The sequence below is a fragment of the Electrona antarctica genome (assembly GCF_951216825.1).
Source record: "Electrona antarctica genome assembly, chromosome: 13".
Classification (NCBI taxonomy): domain Eukaryota; kingdom Metazoa; phylum Chordata; class Actinopteri; order Myctophiformes; family Myctophidae; genus Electrona; species Electrona antarctica.
This window is the reverse complement of record NC_136794.1, coordinates 7,813,786-7,827,237: the sequence shown is the minus strand read 5'-3', so window position 1 is coordinate 7,827,237 and position 13,452 is coordinate 7,813,786. Positions and strand designations below refer to the sequence as shown.

General features: G+C 44.5%; 1 protein-coding gene across 2 annotated transcripts in view; it reads right to left on the bottom strand.

The window, feature by feature from the left end:
• The window catches only part of arhgef7a (Rho guanine nucleotide exchange factor (GEF) 7a), a 47,386-nt gene extending 40,315 nt beyond the window's left edge, over positions 1-7,071 (bottom strand). The window contains exons 1-2 of one of the 2 annotated variants that reach the window (XM_079519241.1): positions 6,868-7,071; positions 4,744-4,827 (exon numbers count right to left, since the gene is read on the bottom strand). In XM_079519241.1, coding sequence (XP_079375367.1) covers positions 4,744-4,827; positions 6,868-7,032 — 249 coding nt within the window. In that variant the 5' untranslated portion in view covers positions 7,033-7,071. Of the gene's footprint in view, positions 1-4,743; positions 4,878-6,867 lie in introns of those variants that run through there. The other variant, XM_079519240.1, reaches the window with a different exon arrangement.
• Positions 7,072-13,452: the final 6,381 nt, after the last annotated feature.

Below are 13,452 nucleotides of genomic sequence, written 5' to 3'. Positions count from 1 at the left end.
CTTCATCTTGCCAGCAAGGTGCTAACTAGGCGCAACTTCCCATTGACAGCCCATTCATCCAAACAGAATAAACATCGTCAAACTCACCAACATTGCAGCTGTACGAAAAGCTTGAATTATACTCAATTAAACGCAAAGTGTTTGTTTCATAAAAGTCCACCGTAGACATGTTATGAGCTACTTCCTGCCAAGACATTCCTTGCAGGTGATTGTGAAGTGTTGGAGTTTGGAAGTGCTCGGTGAAGAATATCACTCAACGGCCCATGCATACCGTCTGTTTTGAATTTGCACATAATGCAGGAGGCTGCTGTACTGATAACGAGCGCTTACAAACACTGACACTTAGAAAACAAATTATAACCTGCACGGTATTTCTTGACAGGAAGTAGCTGATAACATGGTGGATTTTTATGAAACAAAAACTTTACAGATTCTTCAAGGATAATTCAAGCTTTCCGTACAGCTGCAATGTTGGTGAGTTTGACGTTGTTTAATACAATTGGATAGGACTTTTCTGTTTGGATGAATGGTCAATGGGAAGTTACACCTAGCACTTTGCTGGCAAGATGGATGCGGATTGCATGTTACAAAAACTGGTAAAAATATATAAATGATATATAATAGTAATCATGTACGGGTATTCGGGTAACTGTTTCCTATATTCGGTATTCGGTTTCGGCCAAGAATTCCCCGTTCGGTACATCCCTACTACGTAACACCTGGAGTTTTGAAATTGCACAGAATGCAGGAGGCAGCAGGACGTTGCTTTACTGAAAACAAGTGCTTCTAAACTCCAACACAACACTCTTGACCGAAAGTAGCGAAAGTGTTTATGAAACGAACACTTTGCAGACAGAAAGAGGATAACATAAGCTTTTCATACAGCTGTAATGTTGGTGAGTTTGATTGAGTTGTTTAATATAATCAGATTCTGTTTGGATGTACTCAGTGGTGTGCTGAGGATTTTTTAACTAGTAGGGCTGTCTGCATAAAGCTCATTTGAATTGCATGTGGGGGGCGTGCGACGTGAACTACCGGGGCGGCGCCCTGGACAGCCCTACCGCCAGCTCACCACTGGATGTATGGACTGTCAATTGCAAATTGCAGCTAGTTGCCACCCTGCTATTAACTTAATGGTAAGATAGCCGCCATGTGCATATGGTCTATTAGGCGATTACCGGTGTAATAATTGTGACAGGCCTAACAACAACAATGACACAGTTTAGAGCCACAAGATGAACACAGAAGTCCTACCCTTCGCTAAGCCCCACCCACTCCATGCTGCCAGACCAAGGACAAGCTGTGCTTGTCACCACCATTGAGATGTTAAATGATGGTATCCCATCCTTCTATATATACTGGAAAACTTGAAGCAATTTCCACACACGCCTGCCCCAAGTCACCATCATTCACATGTGCTCGCCAGGCGTAACACGCATTGACCACTGCACACTGCCTCCGATGTTACTCCGTACACCTCCGCGTTTCTCCACCGGACCCCTTTCAAATCGCGCAGTCCACAATCGACAGGCCAAGTCACCGTCACTCACATGTGCTCGCCAAGCGGAACACACATCCACCACTGCGACACTGCCTCCGACGTCAGTCCATACACCTGACGTCAGTCCATACACCTGACGTCAGTCCATACACACTGAACAAACACTTTATCAAACTCTTTCTTTTTCTCTCCGCTTTGTCGGACAGTCGAAGACTATGAGGCGGGGGTGACGCTCCTATTACGAGCCTCAGTACAGTACACATACTATTTACCCTGGGTGTGCGTGTGTCGACGATGTGTGGCCATCCGCTACTACATGCGAAGGGCACAATAATGGGTTTAAAAACACAGCTAAAACATGAAGTGGAGGCCGTCAAATCCCGCAATTTCCATCTTCCCATTGCCACCGCAACGCAAACTAGAATCAGGCATGTAGTATCGGACGGACAGATAAAAAAAAAAGTTTTACATTAAAACCGTTTGTGTAAATGTTAATGATCAGGCCAACGGCCAACGCACCTAAAACAACCAGGTCAGCACGGAAAAGCTCTCACTGTCCTAAGTGTCCTTCTCTTCCTTTCCCTGCCTCTCCCTCTGTAGACCAAGCTAACTGGAGGTCTAACAGGCAGCAGTGTGGTCTCTAAAGAAGAGGTCCATATCTGCCATGCTCTACAGATGATAAGTGGGAGGACTGACTGCCATGTCCCAAACTACTGTAATCCTCCAATGTCCGGTTCATTCATCACACACACACACACACACACACACACACACACACACACACACACACACACACACACACACACACAGCCACACAGCCACACAGTCACACACACACGCACCTAAAGATTAGCTCAAAGCAAGACAGATACATTGTTACAGCATTATGACTGCTGTCTACGCAGTCCTCACCAGTTAAGCCACATTGCCACAGTATAAACTCTAGTCTAGAGGTTAGGTTATGATGGCAACATTCTGATAGTACCAAAGATAAGTTCAGCTATTGACCACTGCGACAGAACTTGTATAGTAGCCTATGCATGCGTCTGTCTTGTACAGTTTTAGTCTTTGCAATGCAAACTAAACTACTGCAGTCTACATGATCGACGCACACCCTACTAAAACCCAATTAATCTAGAGTGCCTGTACAAAATAGGTGCCCTTTACAAGCAACACAGAGATGCTATAATGCATCCAAATAGGAAACTCCTATGGGAAAGTATTGAACGACGTTAAACTCACCAAGATTACAAGCTTTATCTCTTTATATATAAGTATTTGAATTATTTTTATTTACTGTTTTCTTTTCTTTTTTTTTAATACATTGTATGTCTCTTATTTCACCCCCTTTTAAGTTGTTTATTAATTATTTCTGTGAACTTAACCATGTGATCCTTTTCTTTGTATCTTAGTTATGTACTCAACCTATTGGTTTTATACCTGTATATATGTTGTGTGTATCTTAGTTATGTACTCAACTTCTTGGTTTTATACCTGTATATAATTTATGTTGTTTGTATGTCTGGCCTCGTGGGGAAAGATGGTGGGTGGGTGGGGAGGATTGGGAAAGGAGTTGTGGGAGAAAATATAAAAACAAAGAGTTGTATTCTTTCTGTGAAACTTGCATAATATGATGTCATACTCTTTGAATAAAATTTGTTTAAAAAAATAAATTAAAAAAAACTCACCAAGATTGCAGCTGTAAGGAAAGCTTGGATTATCCTCCATCAGTCAAGCGTCTGTTTCATTAAACTTAAACTTTCTGTCAATAAATTCCGTGCAGGTGATTATTGTGTTGGGAAGCACTCGTTGGAAGTCACTCAATGCCACCTGCCACCAGCAGGACGTTGCGGTATTGAAAACGAGTGTTTCCAAACTTTGACAGATAATTTAGACAAAGTTAGGATAAACCAAGCTTTCGGTACAACAGCTGCAATCTTGGTGACTGGTGAGTTTAACGTTGTTTACTACAATCAGATAGGACTTTTCTGTTTACTACAATCAGATAGGACTTTTCTGTTTACTACAATCAGATAGGACTTTTCTGTTTGGCTGAATGGGCTATCAAGTGTTGGCATTACAACTCTAGATTCCAGATAGCATCTGAGTTTCTTGCGGAGCCCTTTAGCCTACTAACAGAATACAGGGTAATTAATAAAATGGACACTATTATACATGCTACCGATATATGACAGTGCATCCTCTCTCCACGTACCCTGCAATGGCTGGAGCCTGAGAGTTGCTCAGCTTGAGTCGATGTAACAACACTGAGCCTGTATTGTCAGATTGTGAGTTCAACGACCCCTCTATGTACTGACAAACACAGACACAGTAACTGTGCACTGTCCTCAATTTGATAGAGATAGTGTTTATACCGTCCTTCCTCTCAACTATACAATGTAAGCAGTAAGAAGTAAAGGTTGAAGTTACAGTACTTTATCCACTAAACAGAGCTCAAACCACCAAAGAAAATAACAATACGACCTGCACACTGTCTTCAGAATAGATTACCCAAATAAAATAAAATATACTGGGAAAATATACTGGAGCTAAACAAAAATCATAATAATGTTTAAAATACAATATCAAGGAACAGATGGCTTATGCATCTTGGCTGTGGTTTTATGGCTGCTAGTTGCTGAGCCTGCAAGACCTAATAAGTTGCTTGCGGCTAAACCAAGACCCAATGATTTGGTGTAAACAAAAGAAAACGTCAATACAAACAGCCGGTGTAACGATGAGGTCTGAGACTGAGGTGACAATAATTGCCACGCACGAGCCCGAGGACAAAGCTTTGCATTAATTACAGGGTGTACAACCATACTAGTACTAAATGCTTGCAGTGCCTTTGGGTGCTTTGTCTCCTCGTTCACATTAAAGACGATGTGTATTAGGGTGAACAGAACAAGCCTAAGCAATCATATAAATCGAAGAATGGTGTGTTATGGTGGTGGTGGCGCTTTTTGTTGATAAGACCGTTTCCATCCCACGGGACAAACGGGGCTCCTTCCCAGCCGGGCGATGGGTGATTGTTCTCGGGCTCGCTGTTCAGTTCACACTCCTCCCACTGTCAACCATCCACTCCGTGTCCCCATTGTTTATTGTTTGTTTGTATCTCTAGTTTCACTCCACGATACCCAAGAACTGTCACTGTATATCTGTAAAATCCGCTTGTGCTTGATAAAAATAAAACAAGCGTAATAATAACTTTGAATTGGAAGTCCTGGAGGAGGAACACTTACCTCGATGCGAAACGATGTGCAGCCCTTGAGAAACTCCTTTATGTTGCTCAAGCACTCGCCGTCGTTTTTCGGTTCTTGGTAGATCTGTAAAAACCCAGAACGCTGGTGGTTAGAGACTCGATATGCGACTACAAGCAAGCAGCAGCACTTCTACAGAGATATGTCTCTTTGATCTTCAAAGTGTGACTTTCTGTTGGGGGATTAAAAAGTGCACATTCTCTCTGCACGGGCTTGTAGCTGCCACACTGTAGCTGCCTGGGAGGAGGCTGAACAGTCAGTGAGTGAACACAGACAGATCCCTTGGTAGGGAAGTGGACATGGGGACTGTATTGGATCAGGGGAAATGACGTTGACAAATAGGGATTCCCGCTGATGTTTAAGGTAGCCAATTTAACTATGGAATAGTGAATCATATTTAGGAGTCTAGGGCAGAGGTTCCCAAACCTTTTCATGTCAAGGACCCCCAAATTGACACTAATCAGCCCGCGGACCACCATTTTTTTTAAAGATATGCCAGGGACCCCCATAAGAGAAGATTTTGACGGCTCTAGCAGTGATTATATTGACTATATAGAAGTGTCTATTTGTACATCTCTAAATGTTTTGATGAATTGAACAAGGTAGACCCTCTTGTAAACAAGTGTAATGCTTAATTGGGTCGTCCACTCACAGTTAACAGTCTTTGTATTGAGTTTGTGCTTGAAATGTACTGTAATTCTGCAAACTGTTAATAAATATTTCAATCAATCAATCAATTCTCAACCTGTTTAATTTCAAGGGCCCCCAGTTTGACATGCATATTAGTCTACAGACCCCCATTTAATGTCATTTCTATCTCTGGGACCCCCAATTTATATTGCAAAAATCAATGCTAATTTAACTCTGAGAGTGTACAAATGGAACCAAATGGACCCATTACAAATGGAACCAAATGGACCCATTAGGGTCCATTTGATTCCATTTGTACACTCTCAGAGTTACAGACCAATAAGGGTCCATTTGGTTCCAAACTATTATTTAGCTGGGTACCCCCTGGAATTCCCTCAAGGACCCCTGGGGGTCCCCGGACCCCACTTTGGGACCCACTGCTCTAGGGCACCCAACAACACCTTAACACTTCTGCCATATAGATAGTCATACACATAGGTCATGCATCAAAGTTGTTGTGCACAAGCCAAATATTTTTGGCTGGACGATTCGGGATAGAAACGGATAATGTCAGACAAATCAGTATCGGAGACTTTGGATTGGAATATAATCTACCCCTAGTGAAACATGACTGTCTGTCAACCATGGCTAGTAGGATATATCACTGTCTATTTGGACTCTTCTCTGTTTAGAAACATTGCCTCCTTTTCGGAAGTGTCCGAATTTAACTAACAGTGCGTGCCTAATCTATTACCTATACGTTGACACACAATAAATAGTGCGCTGTTCCTTTAAATGGGGAGAGGGTCTATCTATGATGTCTGTGCGCCTTTGCAGTCAATGGCGGCCCACTCTTATGGTCTGTGTACAGAATGATAGCCAGACATCCTTGTCTTGTCTGCTCATCCGATCCGTCAGACAGATCATGATAATGTTTTTGTGTATAAAAATACATAAACATGCAAGCACAACTGTATAGGTTGTTACACAGTATGTAATGCTAGCTGCGTAACAGCTGGAGTCAAACAAACGCATACCCGTCTTGTATAAACCGTCCTACAGTAAGAATAAATAAAAAATGAATTAAATGTAAACTAGGCCTCTTACTGTTATAGAGATTAAAAAATGGGCCCATCCTGCCATCCTTAAAATTCTCCCCCTCTGCTATGATGCTGGCTGCCCATTGCCTCTAATTTTGCAAGGGAGGGAATCTATATACACTGGAAGCAAAAGAAAATCGGCCTTTATCCACGCGTAGTGTACATTATTGTGCAACCATTTGGGTGCTGTTTTTAGAGACAATAACCCGCGCTCTCGTGACCTACAAAAGGAACTCTTCATGGACCACTGGGCAAAGAGAAGCGCGATAACAAACCACGTCGTGTCAACGGGCGGCTCTCGGCGACACAGACGCGCCGATGAGGCGGATGGTTATACGGGGGAGGAGGAGGACAGCGGCACAATTATGCCCCTTACTTTCTCCGTGGAACCCGGGCTAAGCCGCTCCAGCAATCTACACAAGACCACCCCATCTTTGAGGGAGCTCTGCAGAAATGCCTCGGGATCCGAGATGGTCTTCTTTGGCGATTCCAATACCCCGAGCGTGATCAACCATGTAACCGTCTGTTCCGCCGAATTCATGGCCAGTCACACAACAGCTCCTATCCAACGAAAGTGGCGGTTGTTGTTTGTGTATTTAAATAAGCTAACTGCCCCCGCACCGTTACACTGTCATTTGGGGCGTTAAAATAAAAACATCATTAATCCAGAAGAAGGTTTTTGCCTGAGATCTCGGTGAGAGAGGGAGAGAGAGAGGGGGGGGGAGAGACTACGGGAGAAAAAGCCCTCCTTCCTTCTCCCTCGGGTGGATGCGGATGACGCCTGGCTTGTGGAAATTCGGCGGCTCTGGTTTCCTCTCTCTCTCTCTTGTGGTGTGTTCTTTTTCTCCTCCAGCCTGGCAAGCTGTCAAACGCAGTTCACCGTGATGCCGCGTTGAGGCAACGGACTGCATACATGCGCATCACAGCCGCCAGCCACTCATCCAGTGGATGACATCACACAACAGGGACCAAGCTAGTCCAACCAGTTGTTGGGCCACTTCAACATTTTGACATGAATAGGCTTCCTATTCATAAGGGGTTTGCACTTTGCATATCCTCCGCTTTATCATAACTGCAGGTTATCTCATCCGTCGTTGAGGACAGAACACAGCCAGTTCTGCTATTTCAGCCCATCACATATGCAGCTAATTTGTGTATTTTACAGGAGGAACAAGCTGCAAGCCAGCCCAGAACAGAATACCAACCATTCATTTTAGAAACCTCCATCTTACTCGCATTTTCACACACAAAAAAATGCATGTCTAATTAACTAATTGTCAAATGTTTACTGCATACAGCAGTCATACCTCCAAAATCTAGCTTATATTTAATTTAAGAGGGAAACTCTAGGCCGGGACATAGGATGTGTAACATAGCTAGGAATCTAGGATGGTAGTTAAGTTAAGAATAAGATAACTAGCATCAACACAGGGACCTGGCTGTGTTGCAGTGTAGCTACAGCTTCACTTCTGTAATTGTCCACTAGGTGGGAGTGGTACTCTATATGAACACTATAATTTCAAGCGTGGCACTGGTGGCAGTTTACTTTGAAAACGACTTCCCCACACCTGCTGGGTGGATGTTGTTAATGTTTTGTCGCTTTCAGGATCACCGCTGTTTGTAGGTGTCCCACTTGCTTTTAAAAACTGAACCTTTAAGGGTACTGCGAAATCTGAAAGCATCTCAACTCAAACTTTATTATTTATAAAGCACATATATAGGCCTATATAATAGGTTAGAATAAAGAAACAACACTGACAAAGACAAAGAAAACAGATTAAGACAAGAAAACAAGGCCTATAATAACATTACAAACAGCAATAAAAGCATCACAGAGTTATACAATTTACACAATTGAACAAGGTGGACCCTCTTGTAAACAAGTGTAATGCTTTATTGGGTGATTTGGGTCGTCCACGCACAGTTGACAGTTTTTGTATTGAGTTGTGCTTGAAATGTACTGTAATTCTGCAAACTATTAATAAATACTTCAATCAATCAATCAATCAAACAAACAACCAAACAATGTCAAAGGCCACATTGAAAAAAATAGTCTTCTTCAATAAAGATTGAGCAGACTCAGCAGAGCGAATACGGAGGGGCAGGGTGTTCCAGAGTCTATAGGCCCGGTCTCTGGTGACTGCCTGGTCTTATAACTAGTTTTGGGCACAGCACAGTCAAGAGCGACTGCAAGTGCATGGTCAGGTGACCTTCTCTGGCTCTATGAGCTGAGCTACTAGAGCTATATGATAATAAATAAGAGGAGCTTTATCACACTAATAACCTTACCTCTATCACCTAGATCGAGTAGCCTAATGGTTGCTGCATGCTAAAGTGCGTAATCCTATCCAATCCACTTACCAGAATTAACCGAAACTTGTGGTTACAAGAGTAAGGAGGCCTAATTCTGCTTAAATAGATAAGGGACGGGATCCATATACTGTAGGCCCCACAGTAAATTCCAAAGTGTTAATTTAATTAACTCTTGCAGACCAATTACTTCTTATCTTCAGATTGATGCACCTGAACATGGTTTAAAGAACACTTTATAAAAGTGAATATGGTAGCCAACAGTCCTGAGTGGAGCCTATATATGGTTTCCTCTGAGGAAGGAAAATCTCTCTACCTGGAGGAATCTGGAATTCCCAATAGATCGCCATGGTTACCAGTGCAATATCCAAGGACGGATGATGAACGCACCTTAGTGTGTGTTGTCAGGAAAACTCATCCCAGAGGCCACCCGTGTCTAAACAGGCATTGTCGAAGGACACCTAGTGCCCCTGTGGTCCTGTCACCATGGGTCTGTTACCAAGCATGCTACAGTGGCGCTGTGGAGACTGGCCCCGGGCATTTCATCTCCACCAATCCTGTGTTCCTGCAAAGTGAAAATATTGTTGTTTTTATACTATAGTTACTGTAGTATATGCCATGATGACATGCTTTTTGAGAGCATGTATAGGAAATCAAAGAGAAGAGAGCAGCAACTACTGCACTAGATCACCTTTAGGACTACCAAAGGTGCTCTCGAACAGTCGACGCCAGCGTCCTCACTTCCCACATTCACACACCAATGGTGGCGAGGTCAGACCGACCGACTCATTGGAGGCAATGTAGGGTTCAGTGTCTTGCCCAAGGACACTTCCACTTCGACATGTGGACAGGAGGAGCCGGGATTCGAACTGCCGACCCAGGGATCATTGGACCACCTGCTCTACCTCCTGAGCCACAGCCGCCCTTATTATAATTATAATATATATATATCTTTTTTTTTGTTGCTTTTCTGCATTTATTGATAGATACAAGTGAAGATTGACAGGAAAGAGGGAGAGAGAGAGACGGGGGTAGACATGCAGCAAAGGTCATCATGAACCTATATGTGGCATGCGCCTGGACCGCTTGGTCAGCAGGCACCCCAACTGTTTTATCTTTTTAAATGTATATCAATTCCCCATTTTTCACCCGACCACCACACATTCACACAACAATTTATACATGAATCTAAATCAAAGTCGTACGATTTGTCACACACGTTACCGCAGTGAAATTTGTTCTCCGCATTTGACCCATCTCTTGGAGCAGCCGCACCGCGCTCGGGAATCATTTGATTAGTAGATTTGACCCCCCCAATCCAACCCTTTGATGCTGAGTGCCAAGCCGGGAGGCATTGGGTCCCATTTTTTTTACAGTCTTTGGTATGACCCGGCCGGGGATCGAACCCCGACCTCCCAGTTTCAGGGCGGACACTCTCTAACAACAAAGGCCACTGTCACTGTAAATACATTAACATCTTTATGTTAGAGGAAGAGAGTCGCTGTAACATCTGGGACACCTGCTGCGTAGAAATGTGTCCAGTAGAAAGGAGCAGCCAGTCTTGGACATAAATATGAGCTATTAACACGTCATACACTGAAACACCATACAGCCTGTTAACGATGACCCTGTCAGCATGTGTGAGCACTGAGCATGTATATGTGTGTCTAGTGTTAGAGAAAAGGTGTGTGTGTTATAGTGTGCGTGCGTGCGTGCGTGCGTGCGTGCATGCGTGTGTGTGTGTCTATGTACGTGTGTGTGTGTGGCATATACTGTAGTCTCAATAGGAACAGGTAATGGCGTCTTCCTCTCCATATCTTAGTCGGTGAACAAAGAACGTAAATGTTTGAGTTTCGGCATGACATCTCTCGTAAAAAAAACAATCTCCATCTTCCTCCTCCTCCTCTCCCCCACCGATAAACAATGATATGTAAACAGGTCTTTATTGATTTGTCTATTTTACGACCGGCTTTCTTATAGGATTTATTATTATGTAGAGAAGTAGTGTCTTGCCTGGGATTTGTTTTCTTCCTTGTGTGGGAGGAAAAGATGTAGTATAATGTCGTGTTGAAAATCGCATCGGTTACTCTTCATTTTTAAATGCATAAATGTTAGTTTAACTCGCGTCGTTTCTTATTTGAAACAGTATTTGGTTCAATCTACTTCATCACATCCACTTAGACACCTGCAATATCCTTACTTTGATCTACCGAAAATGTTTAAAGTGGTTGGACGAAGAAGGTCATTCTGTTACAAAGCTGATTGGAATGATCCTCCATTTCATCCTTCTGTCGCTTCAGGCCTTCTCTATATTCACATCTTGATTCTACTTGTTTCTGCTTCTAAATTGACTGTATGTGTAGGGACATACACACTGACGTATTTGCACTGTGCTATCTTCGGCGCAGGTGGCTCAGGGGTAGAGTGGCTGGATGGTAACCGCAAGGTTGCCAGTTCGAACCCGGGCTCCCCCAGAGTTAGTGAGCAAGACTCTGAACCCCTTTTGCTCCTGATGTGCTGGTTTGGTGCCTTGCATGGTTTCCGCCGCCATCGGTGTATGAATGTGTGTGTGAATGGGTGAGAAAAATCTATGTAAAGCGCCTTGGATAAAGGCGCTATATAAATGCACCATTTACCATTTTCTTTCCCTTCTGTTGCACAACAGCCGATTCTCTCTCTATAGGTCGTCCTCAGACGAGCCTTCCATCGTCGCTTCCAGTCATCCTGGTTCTCCAAACATCCAGGCCAGCTCGTCGGTGCTTTGCGCTCCAGCATCTTTCTTTTTTTTGTGGCTTTCACCTTTATTTATTTTTATTTTTTAATGGAGCTCATAGCTGAAGTTCAGGAGCAGGACCACACCTCCAACGCAGCTACCTCCACCTCCTATCAAGCCACCTCCAATCAGGCCACCTCCACCCCTATATTACTAGCCCATCTAACTTTGGCTCTCCCCTGTTCTCATTTCTCGTCACCCCTCCCCCCACCCCATTTCTCATCCTACTCCCCCTCTCTCTCACTCTCCCCCCCTACAGGTTCCTGACGGGGGTCTGACGTGCCTCGGGAGCACGCCGGCCGGATCCCCGAAGCTTCCCCACCTCGGCTCAAATCCCCGACGCCGTCGATGGCCCGTCGTGGGCCATCACCCCGTGGTGGCATCCACGATCATGTCCTTTCTGTTTTCAATAAACCTGTTAAATGTTTTCATTGGTGGTGTGGTCCTTGATGGTGAATGGAGGGACAGACAGTAGGCTGACAGGAAATGGGGAGAGAGATGGGGGGGGGGGGGGGGACATGCAGTGAAGGCCGTCGGGATCGGGAGTCGAACCCGCGGCACACTGCCAGACTGGATTACCAGCCAAGGTGCCTGGACCATTGAGCCATGGCCCAGGCCTCCTGCATCTTTCTTGTCGAGTACATCCACATATGTTAGTATGGGACGTCCTCGTCCTCGTGACCGGTGCCCATGTGTTGGTTTCCCACAGCAGGCTGGCAGCTCCTGCAGGTGTCTTTATCTTTGGTGTCCTGCAAGTCTCACACACACACACACGCACACACACACACAAACGGTAAGCAAATATACAGGCCCATATCTGGCCAGGTGCCCACTCGTCCAGATGCGCAGTCATCCGAAAAATATGGTGCCCAGTTGTCTTGTATTCCACTGTCACACTATACCCTCTGGGGCGGTCCCTAAATTGAGCTGAGGACAGGTGTCATATAGGCAAAGTACGTATCCTGTCTCTTGGGAGTTGAACCAAAACCAAGCCAAAAATCAAAACCACAGCTATAACGAGCCCCCCTCTCTCACACACACACACACGCACGCACACACACACACACGCACACGCACACCTGTATGCTCTTGAGTCATGATGACTGAGAAAAAAAATTAGTTCAGGTGAAAATTTGAAATGGCTCATGACTGGGAATAGTTTAGTAGGTGAATGTGTTTGATGTCAGTCACCCACCTTATTCAGCGGCGCAGCTAAATCAATTGGGTGCCACTGCCAGCTTCTGTTAATCTATCACTATTTAAACCGGTCCCGCCTCCCTCCCTCCCACCCATTCTCTCAGCCTGCTGCCTGAGCCATCTGGGCCAAGGAGACCGGTCATATTTCATTATGACAAGGCAAACTCCATACAACACAGAGCCACTTCACAGGCCAAAACAGAGTGCATTAGTGGATGATGGATGCACTAGAGAGATGCGTGCACTCGCACGGTAGAGGAGAGGATCAGATGAGAGACAGTCAACATCATTGTGTTCTAAACTGTTGCTCTATATACTAGTCCACTCCTCCAGGCTAACCTCCCGTGAGAGCAGCGTGCGTGTCTACGTAGAATTTGCTATGTAGCCATCATAACACAGTGGCCATGGCGATGGTACGACGAAAATATGATCTACTTAAAAGCTAGATCGGATATTTTTCAGAAAAGAACAATCTTCTGAGCACACACACACACACACACACACACACGTGCAGTGTGTACTGTATACGTGCGGTGACGGTGAGCACCATTTACCGATCCACTGGAGTCGTGATCCGTGCTCCCACTCACACCAGTCGCCACCAATGAGGTTGTGTGTGTACAGTGTGTGTGTGTGTCTGTGTCATGCATGGATAGGAATAATACTCGCACTGACGTTCCG